The 15,322-nt window shown below is 42.7% G+C and overlaps 1 protein-coding gene and 2 long non-coding RNA genes across 3 annotated transcripts; all 3 read left to right on the forward strand.

Annotated features, from left to right (window-relative positions):
- Positions 1-1,299: 1,299 nt before the first annotated feature.
- On the forward strand, positions 1,300-3,263 carry LOC114785224 (uncharacterized). The gene is made up of 8 exons (XM_028971142.1): positions 1,300-1,381; positions 1,563-1,669; positions 1,816-1,986; positions 2,147-2,355; positions 2,445-2,533; positions 2,659-2,678; positions 2,807-2,974; positions 3,060-3,263. The coding sequence occupies exons 1-8, from the start codon at positions 1,300-1,302 to the stop codon at positions 3,261-3,263; spliced, it is 1,050 nt and encodes a 349-aa protein (XP_028826975.1).
- A 3,527-nt stretch (positions 3,264-6,790) lies between these two features.
- LOC114785916 (uncharacterized) lies at positions 6,791-7,240 on the forward strand. Its single transcript, XR_003749114.1, has 3 exons — positions 6,791-6,880; positions 7,006-7,025; positions 7,154-7,240. It is a non-coding gene; the product is annotated as an uncharacterized LOC114785916 (long non-coding RNA).
- Positions 7,241-14,301: 7,061 nt separating this feature from the next.
- LOC114785906 (uncharacterized) lies at positions 14,302-14,882 on the forward strand. Its single transcript, XR_003749102.1, has 3 exons — positions 14,302-14,388; positions 14,570-14,676; positions 14,823-14,882. It is a non-coding gene; the product is annotated as an uncharacterized LOC114785906 (long non-coding RNA).
- Positions 14,883-15,322: the final 440 nt, after the last annotated feature.

The raw sequence follows: 15,322 nt of genomic DNA on the forward strand, positions 1-15,322 counted from the left end.
TCCTGCCAATTGTGACAAAAGACTTCATGCAACAGCTGAGCATGAGAAACTTCAGCTGTCAAGGATATCAAACAATGTAAGAACACAATCATTTTTAGCAGAAAATTTGATTTGTTCATTTGCATTTATCACCTGTGATCAGTTTTGTAACCAGATTTCCTGAAATTCAGCATCAAAGGTATCTCTGAAGGTCTGTCTGTCAACGACACAAAACCACATATGTTGATCTACACTGATTTCATCTACACGTTCCTTTCAAGACGCGATAGAGCAGGTAAATAAGGTTACTGTCCAATGCCATATCATATGGGTAATGTGGGTAGTATTTAGAATTTTTATTGTTGTAACCTTGTAAAAATATGATTCACTTTTCTTTATTATTGTTATTATTTGAATAGCAAATGTTAAATTAATTTAAACACTCTCTTGATTTTAGATCCAGGATGTTTGCTCAGCACCAATAGCACATCCGACTGGCTTCTTTTAAATATAGGCAATTTCTCTATTTATGCAAAGGTGGAAGATCTACAATGTATAAATGAAAATATGTCTGAGGTAAAGGCCTATGATATGCCAAACGTTTTTATTTGTATTCTTCTTACGCTAATAGCTCAAATTTGAAAATGTTTTTCTTCCATGTGCAGACAGTGTTTCTTTCATCTCTGAGCCCCACTGAGATTGCCCAATTTACACTGATGTCTGGATCACTGAACAGCACAGAGACTATTAAGGCAGAGTTTCTTCAGCTAGGAAATGGGAATGCCTTCCAAAATGTACAAGAGTATCTGACAGTATTAGTCAGTAGCCCAGAGGTATTAAGGAGCATCAGAACAATAATAAATACATATGACAAAAAAATGACTTGTTAGTAAAATGAGGAGTTTATTTTAATTCACATTAGTAGCAAACTCTCAATTGACTAACACTTGCTGTTTGTTTTAATTCTACAGATTGAAGAAATTACATCATCAGTAAGGGACTTGCTGATGAATCTGACGTACAGCAAAATAAATGAACGTTTCCCTCAATTTCAACTGCTAGACTGGCTGAATTGGTTCAAAGTGAAACTGACTCCATTGCTTCCCAGCTTCACAGCGGAAATGCTAATAACTGCACTGAAAAATACAAACTGCACATATTTCCAAATCATGTCAGTATATAACATCCTAAAATAAAGAAAAAAAATAAACTTACATTGCAAAAGACAGAATATACTTATGTATGAGAAAATTATGTTTACAAAAGTAAAAATATGACATTTTTTACAGTATTGAAGGAATTGGGAGTGTTTATGATGAAATGAAACCTGAACAAAGGATAGAAATTGCAAAAGTACTTCTGAGTCATCTGATAGAGTTTCTCAGCCAATTCAAGTCTCCAGGTAAAGTCGCTACTATGACACGATCTGAAGCGTTATGAGTGCTGTAGCTTGTAAATGGTAACATATGCCTTTGTAAATATCACTTGTATGAGTTTCAAGTGCTCCTCATTTCAAAAGATTTCAAGAGTTTTGCACTCTGTTCTGCATTTTTTCTACCTCCCGAATGTTTCGTCAATTACAGCTTGCCGAAACAACATTAAAGATGACTCGGACTGGCTGAAGGTCAACTTGGGTCCCTTTGCTGACAAAGTTGATTACTCTGAGCTGAAAGAATTGAACATCACCGGGGTAGGAGCCGCTCAAACATTTGCTCTTTCTCAAAAACTCTACAAAAAGAAGAGTTACAAGTCACTTTTGTTTCCATGTCTCTCATTTAGAATGTCAAAGTCATGTGAGGCCAATGTCTGTCTCTGTTCTGTTACTTGTCCCTTCAGCTGGCAGTTTTAGGCTCACTCTCTCCAGAACAGAAAGTCAATCTGCTGTTGGATTCCACAACTGGTGCTCTTGAAAACGTATCTGTTGTCACAGAGGTCTTCAGCAGTATTCTTCAATCTCCAGAACAGATGGACAAATTCTTCGAGTACTTTGTTCAAGCCACTAACGAGGTGAGTGGGGTGACTCCATGTATACTTTTCAGAGAGAGTTTCTGAAACCCAGGAGATATGAAAGAACAGTATTCCGTACCAAACAGGACTTCTCATAGCGGCTGTAGAGAGAGAAACGATGCTTCTTTCTTCATAGCTTGTCCCTCTTGTTCCATTTTAGGCAAACATTACCACCATTAACAACACAGCTGTAAGAGACACCATGCTCAACCTGACTTTGACTGCCCTTGCTCCACGATTCGCCACCTTCGAAACCAGTGACTTTGAGCTGTGGTTCCAAGTGAATCTATTTGTTCTACTTGCCAGTCTTCAGCCTGCCAGTCTCTCAGTCATACCACTGAACATCAGCTGTGACTCGTTCACTGCCATGTAAGATGTACAATTCCTGATTGTACAACACACAAACAGGACAAACAATATAAAGCCTGTTACTCAACAAGAGTCTTTTGTATCCTCAGTATCAAGGGCCTTGATAAGGTTTTGGCCATACTTCCAGAAGAAGGCCTTGTGTCTTGCAGACATGACCTTGTGCAAGAGTTACCTAGTGGTACGTAAAAGCACTGTAATTGATAAGAATGCTTTTTGATTGTGTTGGTAAAACTGGACTGTACGCTCTGTGGTACACCTGTCTTCCAACTGACCGACTTTCTCGTTTGTGTATTGATCTCACAGGCTGCATGGTACCAATTGATGTAAGTGAATCTTGAGCAATTCCACATGAATACGCATTCTTACTAACAGCGGCTTGTCACTGCCATCATCTCCAAGTTTCAGGGAAACTAATTGCACCACTAAAATGTCCTGGCTTGTCCCGTTGCAGATTGGCTCTCTGGAAGGCAAGAGTCCAACAGAAGTGGCTGAGTTGACACTGAACTCTGGAGCACTGAATGACACCAACCAGATTGAGACGGTCTTCCAATTCCTCGAGAATGGAGATGCCTTCCAGAATGTAGATGAGTTTCTAACAGCTGTGACAAACTCTTCTGAGGTATTTATCCAATAAACTGCAAGTGACCTCCTGCCAGATTTGTTTCAGGCACATGACTTGACTTGATGTTGTCTTGTTTCCAAAGCTTCCTGCAATCTCCATTGCTGTCAGAGATATTGTGATGAACCTGACCTTCAACATCATCAGCACCCACTTCCCAACATTTGACACAGCTGATTGGGAGGCTTGGTTCAAGGAGAAACTCGTCCTTGTCCTCCCTAGTTTCACTGCCAAGATGCTCACCAGAACAATCTCAAACATCGGCTGCACCAACTACCGAGTGGTGTAAGTGTTTGTGAAAATGAGAGTAGAATGCTTTTCACTAACCTTTTACAAGCAGTAGCTTTCTGATATCATGGTGGAAAACATGGTTTCTTGGAGAGATTTTACATAAAACGCCTTAGCCAGAGCTAACGTTGAGACCACTCAAATATGTGCATGTGTGTTTGTGTTTGATGTAGCGTTGAGGGAATTGGAAGTGTTTTCGGCAACATGGATTCTGAGAAAACACTGGAAATTGCCAAAATCCTTGTGAGTCATCTGACAGAAGTTTCTCAGCCAATTCAAGTCTCCAGGTAAAAGTCGCTACCTATGACACGATCTGAAGATGTTACTGAGTGCTTTAGCATGTAAATGGTAACATATGCCTTTGTAAATAGCACTTGTATGAGTTTCTAGTGCTCACTTCATTTGAAAAGATTTCGACAGTTTTGCACTCTGTTCATGCATTTCTTCTACCTCCCGAATGTTCTGTCAATTACAGCTTGCCGAAACAACATTAAAGATGACTCGGACTGGCTGAAGGTCAACTTGGGTCCCTTTGCTGACAAAGTTGATTACTCTGAGCTGAAAGAATTGAACATCACCGGGGTAGGAGCCGCTCAAACATTTGCTCTTTCTCAAAAACTCTACAAAAAGAAGAGTTACAAGTCACTTTTGTTTCCATGTCTCTCATTTAGAATGTCAAAGTCATGTGAGGCCAATGTCTGTCTCTGTTCTGTTACTTGTCCCTTCAGCTGGCAGTTTTGGGCTCACTCTCTCCAGAACAGAAAGTCTATCTGCTGTTGGATTCCACAACTGGTGCTCTTGAAAACGTATCTGTTGTCACAGAGGTCTTCAGCAGTATTCTTCAATCTCCAGAACAGATGGACAAATTCTTCGAGTACTTTGTTCAAGCCACTAACGAGGTGAGTGGGGTGACTCCATGTATACTTTTCAGAGAGAGTCTCTGAAACCCCGGAGATATGAAAGAACAGTATTCCGTACCAAACAGGACTTGTCATAGCGGCTGTAGAGAGAGAAACGACGCTTCTTTCTTCATAGCTTGTCCCTCTTGTTCCATTTTAGGCAAACATTACCACCATTAACAACACAGCTGTCAGAGACACCATGCTCAACCTGACTTTGACTGCCCTTGCTCCACGATTCGCCACCTTCGAAACCAGTGACTTTGAGCTGTGGTTCCAAGTGAATCTATTTGTTCTACTTGCCAGTCTTCAGCCTGCCAGTCTCTCAGTCATACCACTGAACATCAGCTGTGACTCCTTCACTGCCATGTAAGATGTACAATTCCTGATTGTGCAACACACAAACAGGACAAACAATATAAAGCCTGTTACTCAACAAGAGTCTTTTGTATCCTCAGTATCAAGGGCCTTGATAAGGTTTTGGCCATACTTCCAGAAGAAGGCCTTGTGTCTTGCAGACATGACCTTGTGCAAGAGTTACCTAGTGGTACGTAAAAGCACTGTAATTGATAAGAATACTTGTTGATTGTGCTGGTATAACTGGACTGTGCGCTCTGTGGTACACCTGTCTTCCAACTGACCGACTTTCTCGTTTGTGTATTGATCTCACAGGCTGCATGGTACCAATTGATGTAAGTGAATCTTGAGCAATTCCACATGAATACGCATTCTTACTAACAGCGGCTTGTCACTGCCATCATCTCCAAGTTTCAGGGAAACTAATTGCACCACTAAAATGTCCTGGCTTGTCCCGTTGCAGATTGGCTCTCTGGAAGGCAAGAGTCCAACAGAAGTGGCTGAGTTGACACTGAACTCTGGAGCACTGAATGACACCAACCAGATTGAGACGGTCTTCCAATTCCTCGAGAACGGAGATGCCTTCCAGAATGTAGATGAGTTTCTAACAGCTGTGACAAACTCTTCTGAGGTATTTATCCTATAAACTGCAAGTGACCTCCTGCCAGATTTGTTTCAGGCACATGACTTGACTTGATGTTGTCTTGTTTCCAAAGCTTCCTGCAATCTCCATTGCTGTCAGAGACATTGTGATGAACCTGACCTTCAACATCATCAGCACCCACTTCCCAACATTTGACACAGCTGATTGGGAGGCTTGGTTCAAGGTGAAACTCGTCCTTGTCCTCCCTAGTTTCACTGCCAAGATGCTCACCACAACAATCTCAAACATCGGCTGCACCAACTACCGAGTGGTGTAAGTGTTTGTGAAAATGAGAGTAGAATGCTTTTCACTAACCTTTTACAAGCAGTAGCTTTCTGATATCATGGTGGAAAACATGGTTTCTTGGAGAGATTTACATGTACGCCTTTAGCCAGAGCTAACGTTGAGACCACTCAAATATGTGCATGTGTGTTTGTGTTTGATGTAGCGTTGAAGGAATTGGAAGTGTTTTCGGCAACATGGATTCTGAGAAAACACTGGAAATTGCTAAAATCCTTGTGAGTCATCTGACGAAGTTTCTCAGCCAATTCAAGTCTCCAGGTAAAATGGCTACTTATGACACGATCTGAAGAGTTACTGAGTGCTGTAGCATGTAAATGGTAACATATGCCTTTGTAAATAGCACTTGTATGAGTTTCAAGTTCACTTAATTTGAAAAGATTTGACAGAGTTTTGCACTCTGTTCAGCATTCCTTTACCTCCCGAATGTTCCTGTCAATTACAGCTTGCCAAAACAACATTAAAGATGACTCGGACTGGCTGAAGGTCAACTTGGGTCCCTTTGCTGACAAAGTTGATTACTCTGAGCTGAAAGAATTGAACATCACCGGGGTAGGAGCCGCTCCAACATTCGCTCGTTCTCAAAAACTGTACAAAATGAAGAGTTACAAGTGACTTTTGTTGCCATGTCTCTCATTTAGAATGTCAAAGTCGATGTGAGGCCAATGTCTGTGTCTGTTTTGTTACTTGTCCCTTCAGCTGGCAGTTTTGGGCTCACTCTCTCCAGAACAGAAAGTCAATCTGCTGTTGGATTCCACAACTGGTGCTCTTGAAAATGTATCTGTTGTCACAGAGGTCTTCAGCAGTATTCTTCAATCTCCAGAACAGATGGACAAATTCTTCGAGTACTTTGTTCAAGCCACTAACGAGGTGAGTGGGGTGACTCCATGTATACTTTTCAGAGAGAGTCTCTGAAACCCCGGAGATATGAAAGAACAGTATTCCGTACCAAACAGGACTTGTCATAGCGGCTGTAGAGAGAGAAAAGACGCTTCTTTCTTCATAGCTTGTTCCCTCTTGTTCCATTTTAGGCAAACATTACCACCATATACAACACAGCTGTCAGAGACACCATGCTCAACCTGACTTTGACTGCCCTTGCTCCACGATTCGCCACCTTCGAAACCAGTGACTTTGAGCTGTGGTTCCAAGTGAATCTATTTGTTCTACTTGCCAGTCTTCAGCCTGCCAGTCTCTCAGTCATACCACTGAACATCAGCTGTGACTCCTTCACTGCCATGTAAGATGTACAATTCCTGATTGTGCAACACACAAACAGGACAAACAATATAAAGCCTGTTACTCAACAAGAGTCTTTTGTATCCTCAGTAATCAAGGGCCTTGATAAGGTTTTGGCCATACTTCCAGAAGAAGGCCTTGTGTCTTGCAGACATGACCTTGTGCAAGAGTTACCTAGTGGTATGTAAAAGCACTTTAATTGATAACAATACTTGTTTGTTGTGCTGGTATAACTGGACTGTGCACTCTGTGGTACACCTGTCTTCCAACTGACCGACTTTCTCGTTTGTGTATTGATCTCACAGGCTGCATGGTACCAATTGATGTAAGTGAATCTTGAGCAATTCCACATGAATACGCATTCTTACTAACAGCGGCTTGTCACTGCCATCATCTCCAAGTTTCAGGGAAACTAATTGCACCACTAAAATGTCCTGGCTTGTCCCGTTGCAGATTGGCTCTCTGGAAGGCAAGAGTCCAACAGAAGTGGCTGAGTTGACACTGAACTCTGGAGCACTGAATGACACCAACCAGATTGAGGACGGTCTTCCAATTCCTCGAGAACGGAGATGCCTTCCAGAATGTAGATGAGTTTCTAACAGCTGTGACAAACTCTCCTCAGGTATTTATCCAATGAAACTGCTAAGTGACCTCCTGCCAGATCTGTTTCAGGCACATGACTTGACTTGATGTTGTCTTGTTTCCAAAGCATCCTGCAATCTCCACTGCTGTCAGAGACATTGTGATGAACCTGACCTTCAACATCATCAGCACCCACTTCCCAACATTTGACACAGCTGATTGGGAGGCTTGGTTCAAGGTGAAACTCGTCCTTGTCCTCCCTAGTTTCACTGGCGAGATGCTCACCACAACAATCTCAAACATCGGCTGCACCAACTACCAAGTGGTGTAAGTGTTTGTGAAAATGAGAGTAGAACTGCTTTTCACTAACCTTTTACAAGCAGTAGCTTTCTGATATCATGGTGGAAAACATGGTTTCTTCGGAGAGATTTCACATGTAACGCCTTTAGCCAGAGCTAACGTTGAGACCACTCAAATATGTGCATGTGTGTTTGTGTTTGATGTAGCGTTGAGGGAATTGGAAGTGTTTTCGGCAACATGGATTCTGAGAAAACACTGGAAATTGCCAAAATCCTTGTGAGTCATCTGACAGAGTTTCTCAGCCAATTCAAGTCTCCAGGTAAAGTCGCTACCATGACACGACCTGAAATGTTACTAGTGCTTTAGCATGTAAATGGTAACATATGCCTTTGTAAATATCACTTGTATGAGTTTCTAGTTCACTTAATTTGAAAAGATTTCGACAGTTTTGCACTCTGTTCAGCATTCCTTTTACCTCCCGAATGTTCCGTCAATTACAGCTTGCCAAAACAACATTAAAGATGACTCGGACTGGCTGAAGGTCAACTTGGGTCCCTTTGCTGACAAAGTTGATTACTCTGAGCTGAAAGAATTGAACATCACCGGGGTAGGAGCCGCTCCAACATTCGCTCTTTCTCAAAAACTGTACAAAATGAAGAGTTACAAGTGACTTTTGTTGCCATGTCTCTCATTTAGAATGTCAAAGTCGTATGAGGCCAATGTCTGTGTCTGTTTTGTTACTTGTCTCTTCAGCTGGCAGTTTTGGGCTCACTCTCTCCAGAACAGAAAGTCAATCTGCTGTTGGATTCCACAACTGGTGCTCTTGAAAATGTATCTGTTGTCACAGAGGTCTTCAGCAGTATTCTTCAATCTCCAGAACAGATGGACAAATTCTTCGAGTACTTTGTTCAAGCCACTAACGAGGTGAGTGGGGTGACTCCATGTATACTTTTCAGAGAGAGTCTCTGAAACCCCAGAGATATGAAAGAACAGTATTCCGTACCAAACAGGACTTGTCATAGTGGCTGTAAGAGAGAGCAACGACGCTTCTTTCTTCATAGCTTGTTCCTCCTTGTTCCATTTTAGGCAAACATTACCACCATATACAACACAGCTGTCAGAGACACCATGCTCAACCTGACTCTTGACTGCCCTTGCTCCACGATTCGCCACCTTCGAAACCAGTGACTTTGAGCTGTGGTTCCAAGTGAATCTATTTGTTCTACTTGCCAGTCTTCAGCCTGCCAGTCTCTCAGTCATACCACTGAACATCAGCTGTGACTCCTTCACTGCCATGTAAGATGTACAATTCCTGATTGTACAACACACAAACAGGACAAACAATATAAAGCCTGGTACTCAACAAGAGTCTTTTGTATCCTTAGAATCAAGGGCCTTGATAAGGTTTTGGCCATACTTCCAGAAGAAGGCCTTGTGTCTTGCAGACATGACCTTGTGCAAGAGTTACCTAGTGGTACGTAAAAGCACTGTAATTGATAAAAATACTTGTTTGTTGTGCTGGTATAACTGGACTGTGCGCTCTGTGGTACACCTGTCTTCCAACTGACCGACTTTTCTTGTTTGTGTATTGATCTCACAGGCTGCATGGCACCAATTGATGTAAGTGAAGCTTGAGCAATTCCACATGAATACGCATTCTTACTAATGTCACTGCCATCATCTCCAAGTTTCAGGAAAACGAGTTGCACCACTAAAATGTCCTGGCTTGTGCCGTTGCAGATTGGCTCTCTGGAAGGCAAGAGTCCAACAGAAGTGGCTGACTTGACGCTGACCTCTGGAGCACTGAATGACACCAACCAGATTGAGGCGGTCTTCCAATTCCTCGAGAACGGAGATGCCTTCCAGAATGTAGATGAGTTTCTAACAGCGGTGACAAACTCTCCTCAGGTATTTATCCAATGAACTGCTAGTGACCTCCTGCCAGATCTGTTTCAGGCACATGACTTGACTTGATGTTGTCTTGTTTCCAAAGCATCCTGCAATCTCCACTGCTGTCAGAGACATTGTGATGAACCTGACCTTCAACATCATCAGCACCCACTTCCCAACATTTGACACAGCTGATTGGGAGGCTTGGTTCAAGGTGAAACTCGTCCTTGTCCTCCCTAGTTTCACTGGCGAGATGCTCACCACAACAATCTCAAACATCGGCTGCACCAACTACCAAGTGGTGTAAGTGTTTGTGAAAATGAGAGTAGAATGCTTTTCACTAACCTTTTACAAGCAGTAGCTTTCTGATATCATGGTGGAAAACATGGTTTCTTGGAGAGATTTTACATGTACGCCTTTAGCCAGAGCTAACGTTGAGACCACTCAAATATGTGCATGTGTGTTTGTGTTTGATGTAGCGTTGAAGGAATTGGAAGTGTTTTCGGCAACATGGATTCTGAGAAAACACTGGAAATTGCTAAAATCCTTGTGAGTCATCTGACGAAGTTTCTCAGCCAATTCAAGTCTCCAGGTAAAATGGCTACTATGACACGATCTGAAGAGTTATGAGTGCTGTAGCATGTAAATGGTAACATATGCCTTTGTAAATAGCACTTGTATGAGTTTCAAGTGCTCCTTATTTCAAAAGATTTCAAGAGTTTTGCACTCTGTTCTGCATTTCTTCTACCTCCCGAATGTTCTGTCAATTACAGCTTGCCGAAACAACATTAAAGATGACTCGGACTGGCTGAAGGTCAACTTGGGTCCCTTTGCTGACAAAGTTGATTACTCTGAGCTGAAAGAATTGAACATCACCGGGGTAGGAGCCGCTCCAACATTCGCTCTTTCTCAAAAACTGTACAAAATGAAGAGTTACAAGTGACTTTTGTTGCCATGTCTCTCATTTAGAATGTCAAAGTCGTATGAGGCCAATGTCTGTCGTCTGTTCTGTTACTTGTCTCTTCAGCTGGCAGTTTTGGGCTCCCTCTCTCCAGAACAGAAAGTCAATCTGCTGTTGGATTCCACAACTGGTGCTCTTGAAAACTGTATCTGTTGTCACAGAGGTCTTCAGCAGTATTCTTCAATCTCCAGAACAGATGGACAAATTCTTCGAGTACTTTGTTCAAGCCACTAACGAGGTGAGTGGGGTGACTCCATGTATAGTTTTCACAGAGAGTCTCTGAAACCCCAGGAGATATGAAAGAACAGTATTCCGTACCAAACAGGACTTGTGATAGTGGCTGTAAGAGAGAGAAACGACGCTTCTTTCTTCATAACTTGTTCCTCTTGTTCCATTTTAGGCAAACATTACCACCATATACAACACAGCTGTCAGAGACACCATGCTCAACCTGACTCTGACTGCCCTTGCTCCACGATTCGCCACCTTCGAAACCAGTGACTTTGAGCTGTGGTTCCAAGTGAATCTATTTGTTCTGCTTGCCAGTCTTCAGCCTGCCAGTCTCTCAGTCATACCAGTGAACATCAGCTGTGACTCCTTCACTGCCATGTAAGATGTACAATTCCTGATTGTACAACACACAAACAGGACAAACAATATAAAGCCTGGTACTCAACAAGAGTCTTTTGTATCCTTAGAATCAAGGGCCTTGATAAGGTTTTGGCCATACTTCCAGAAGAAGGCCTTGTGTCTTGCAGACATGACCTTGTGCAAGAGTTACCTAGTGGTACGTAAAAGCACTGTAATTGATAAGAATGCTTGTTTGTTGTGCTGGTATAACTGGACTGTGCGCTCTGTGGTACACCTGTCTTCCAACTGACCGACTTTCTCTGTTTGTGTATTGATCTCACAGGCTGCATGGCACCAATTGATGTAAGTGAAGCTTGAGCAATTCCACATGAATACGCATTCTTACTAATGTCACTGCCATCATCTCCAAGTTTCAGGGAAACGAGTTGCACCACTAAAATGTCCTGGCTTGTGCCGTTGCAGATTGGCTCTCTGGAAGGCAAGAGTCCAACAGAAGTGGCTGACTTGACGCTGACCTCTGGAGCACTGAATGACACCAACCAGATTGAGGCGGTCTTCCAATTCCTCGAGAACGGAGATGCCTTCCAGAATGTAGATGAGTTTCTAACAGCGGTGACAAACTCTCCTCAGGTATTTATCCAATGAACTGCTAGTGACCTCCTGCCAGATCTGTTTCAGGCACATGACTTGACTTGATGTTGTCTTGTTTCCAAAGCATCCTGCAATCTCCACTGCTGTCAGAGACATTGTGATGAACCTGACCTTCAACATCATCAGCACCCACTTCCCAACATTTGACACAGCTGATTGGGAGGCTTGGTTCAAGGTGAAACTCGTCCTTGTCCTCCCTAGTTTCACTGGCGAGATGCTCACCACAACAATCTCAAACATCGGCTGCACCAACTACCAAGTGGTGTAAGTGTTTGTGAAAATGAGAGTAGAACGCTTTTCACTAACCTTTTACAAGCAGTAGCTTTCTGAATTCATGGTGGAAAACATTGTTTCTCGGAGAGATTTCACATAAACGCCTTTAGCCAGAGCTAACGTTGAGACCACTCAAATATGTGCATGTGTGTTTGTGTTTGATGTAGCGTTGAGGGAATTGGAAGTGTTTTTGGCAACATGGATTCTGAGAAAACACTGGAAATTGCCAAAATCCTTGTGAGTCATCTGACAGAGTTTCTCAGCCAATTCAAGTCTCCAGGTAAAGTCGCTACCATGACACGACCTGAAATGTTACTAGTGCTTTAGCATGTAAATGGTAACATATGCCTTTGTAAATATCTCTTTTATGAGTTTCTAGTTCACTTAATTTGAAAAGATTTTGACAGTTTTGCACTCTGTTCAGCATTCCTTTTACCTCCCGAATGTTCCGTCAATTACAGCTTGCCAAAACAACATTAAAGATGACTCGGACTGGCTGAAGGTCAACTTGGGTCCCTTTGCTGACAAAGTTGATTACTCTGAGCTGAAAGAATTGAACATCACCGGGGTAGGAGCCGCTCCAACATTCGCTCGTTCTCAAAAACTGTACAAAATGAAGAGTTACAAGTGACTTTTGTTGCCATGTCTCTCATTTAGAATGTCAAAGTCGTGTGAGGCCAATGTCTGTGTCTGTTTTGTTACTTGTCTCTTCAGCTGGCAGTTTTGGGCTCACTCTCTCCAGAACAGAAAGTCAATCTGCTGTTGGATTCCACAACTGGTGCTCTTGAAAATGTATCTGTTGTCACAGAGGTCTTCAGCAGTATTCTTCAATCTCCAGAACAGATGGACAAATTCTTCGAGTACTTTGTTCAAGCCACTAACGGGGTGAGTGGGGTGACTCCATGTATAGTTTTCACAGAGAGTCTCTGAAACCCCAGAGATATGAAAGAACAGTATTCCGTACCAAACAGGACTTGTGATAGTGGCTGAAGAGAGAGAAAAGACGCTTCTTTCTTCATAACTTGTTCCTCCTGTTCCATTTTAGGCAAACATTACCACCATATACAACACAGCTGTCAGAGACACCATGCTCAACCTGACTCTGACTGCCCTTGCTCCACGATTCGCCACCTTCGAAACCAGTGACTTTGAGCTGTGGTTCCAAGTGAATCTATTTGTTCTGCTTGCCAGTCTTCAGCCTGCCAGTCTCTCAGTCATACCAGTGAACATCAGCTGTGACTCCTTCACTGCCATGTAAGATGTACAATTCCTGATTGTACAACACACAAACAGGACAAACAATATAAAGCCTGGTACTCAACAAGAGTCTTTTGTATCCTTAGAATCAAGGGCCTTGATAAGGTTTTGGCCATACTTCCAGAAGAAGGCCTTGTGTCTTGCAGACATGACCTTGTGCAAGAGTTACCTAGTGGTACGTAAAAGCACTGTAATTGATAAGAATGCTTGTTTGTTGTGCTGGTATAACTGGACTGTGCGCTCTGTGGTACACCTGTCTTCCAACTGACCGATTTTCTTGTTTGTGTATTGATCTCACAGGCTGCATGGCACCAATTGATGTAAGTGAAGCTTGAGCAATTCCACATGAATACGCATTCTTACTAATGTCACTGCCATCATCTCCAAGTTTCAGGGAAACGAGTTGCACCGCTAAAATGTCCTGGCTTGTGCCATTGCAGATTGGCTCTCTGGAAGGCAAGAGTCCAACAGAAGTGGCTGACTTGACGCTGAACTCTGGAGCACTGAATGACACCAACCAGATTGAGGCGGTCTTCCAATTCCTCGAGAACGGAGATGCCTTCCAGAATGTAGATGAGTTTCTAACAGCGGTGACAAACTCTCCTCAGGTATTTATCCAATGAACTGCTAGTGACCTCCTGCCAGATCTGTTTCAGGCACATGACTTGACTTGATGTTGTCTTGTTTCCAAAGCATCCTGCAATCTCCACTGCTGTCAGAGACATTGTGATGAACCTGACCTTCAACATCATCAGCACCCACTTCCCAACATTTGACACAGCTGATTGGGAGGCTTGGTTCAAGGTGAAACTCGTCCTTGTCCTCCCTAGTTTCACTGGCGAGATGCTCACCACAACAATCTCAAACATCGGCTGCACCAACTACCAAGTGGTGTAAGTGTTTGTGAAAATGAGAGTAGAACGCTTTTCACTAACCTTTTACAAGCAGTAGCTTTCTGAATTCATGGTGGAAAACATTGTTTCTTGGAGAGATTTCACATAAACGCCTTTAGCCAGAGCTAACGTTGAGACCACTCAAATATGTGCATGTGTGTTTGTGTTTGATGTAGCGTTGAGGGAATTGGAAGTGTTTTTTGGCAACATGGATTCTGAGAAAACACTGGAAATTGCCAAAATCCTTGTGAGTCATCTGACAGAGTTTCTCAGCCAATTCAAGTCTCCAGGTAAAGTCGCTACCATGACACGACCTGAAATGTTACTAGTGCTTTAGCATGTAAATGGTAACATATGCCTTTGTAAAAATCTCTTTTATGAGTTTCTAGTTCACTTAATTTGAAAAGATTTTGACAGTTTTGCACTCTGTTCAGCATTCCTTTTACCTCCCGAATGTTCCGTCAATTACAGCTTGCCAAAACAACATTAAAGATGACTCGGACTGGCTAAAGGTCAACTTGGGTCCCTTTGCTGACAAAGTTGATTACTCTGAGCTGAAAGAATTGAACATCACCGGGGTAGGAGCCGCTCCAACATTCGCTCTTTCTCAAAAACTGTACAAAATGAAGAGTTACAAGTGACTTTTGTTGCCATGTCTCTCATTTAGAATGTCAAAGTCGTATGAGGCCAATGTCTGTGTCTGTTTTGTTACTTGTCTCTTCAGCTGGCAGTTTTGGGCTCACTCTCTCCAGAACAGAAAGTCAATCTGCTGTTGGATTCCACAACTGGTGCTCTTGAAAATGTATCTGTTGTCACAGAGGTCTTCAGCAGTATTCTTCAATCTCCAGAACAGATGGACAAATTCTTCGAGTACTTTGTTCAAGCCACTAACGGGGTGAGTGGGGTGACTCCATGTATAGTTTTCACAGAGAGTCTCTGAAACCCCAGAGATATGAAAGAACAGTATTCCGTACCAAACAGGACTTGTGATAGTGGCTGAAGAGAGAGAAAAGACGCTTCTTTCTTCATAACTTGTTCCTCCTGTTCCATTTTAGGCAAACATTACCACCATATACAACACAGCTGTCAGAGACACCATGCTCAACCTGACTCTGACTGCCCTTGCTCCACGATTCGCCACCTTCGAAACCAGTGACTTTGAGCTGTGGTTCCAAGTGAATCTATTTGTTCTGCTTGCCAGTCTTCAGCCTGCCAGTCTCTCAG

Source organism: Denticeps clupeoides, chromosome 3 (genome assembly GCF_900700375.1).
Source record: "Denticeps clupeoides chromosome 3, fDenClu1.1, whole genome shotgun sequence".
Lineage (NCBI taxonomy): Eukaryota > Metazoa > Chordata > Actinopteri > Clupeiformes > Denticipitidae > Denticeps > Denticeps clupeoides.

Coding starts and splice junctions, on each gene's coding strand:
- LOC114785224 (XM_028971142.1), top strand. CDS start 1,300: ATGAAACCTGAACAAAGGATAGAAATTGCAAAAGTACTTCTGAGTCAT. Junction 1,382..1,562: donor CAGCCAATTCAAGTCTCCAG/GTAAAGTCGCTA, acceptor CGTCAATTACAG/CTTGCCGAAACAACATTAAA. Junction 2,679..2,806: donor GCTGCATGGTACCAATTGAT/GTAAGTGAATCT, acceptor GTCCCGTTGCAG/ATTGGCTCTCTGGAAGGCAA.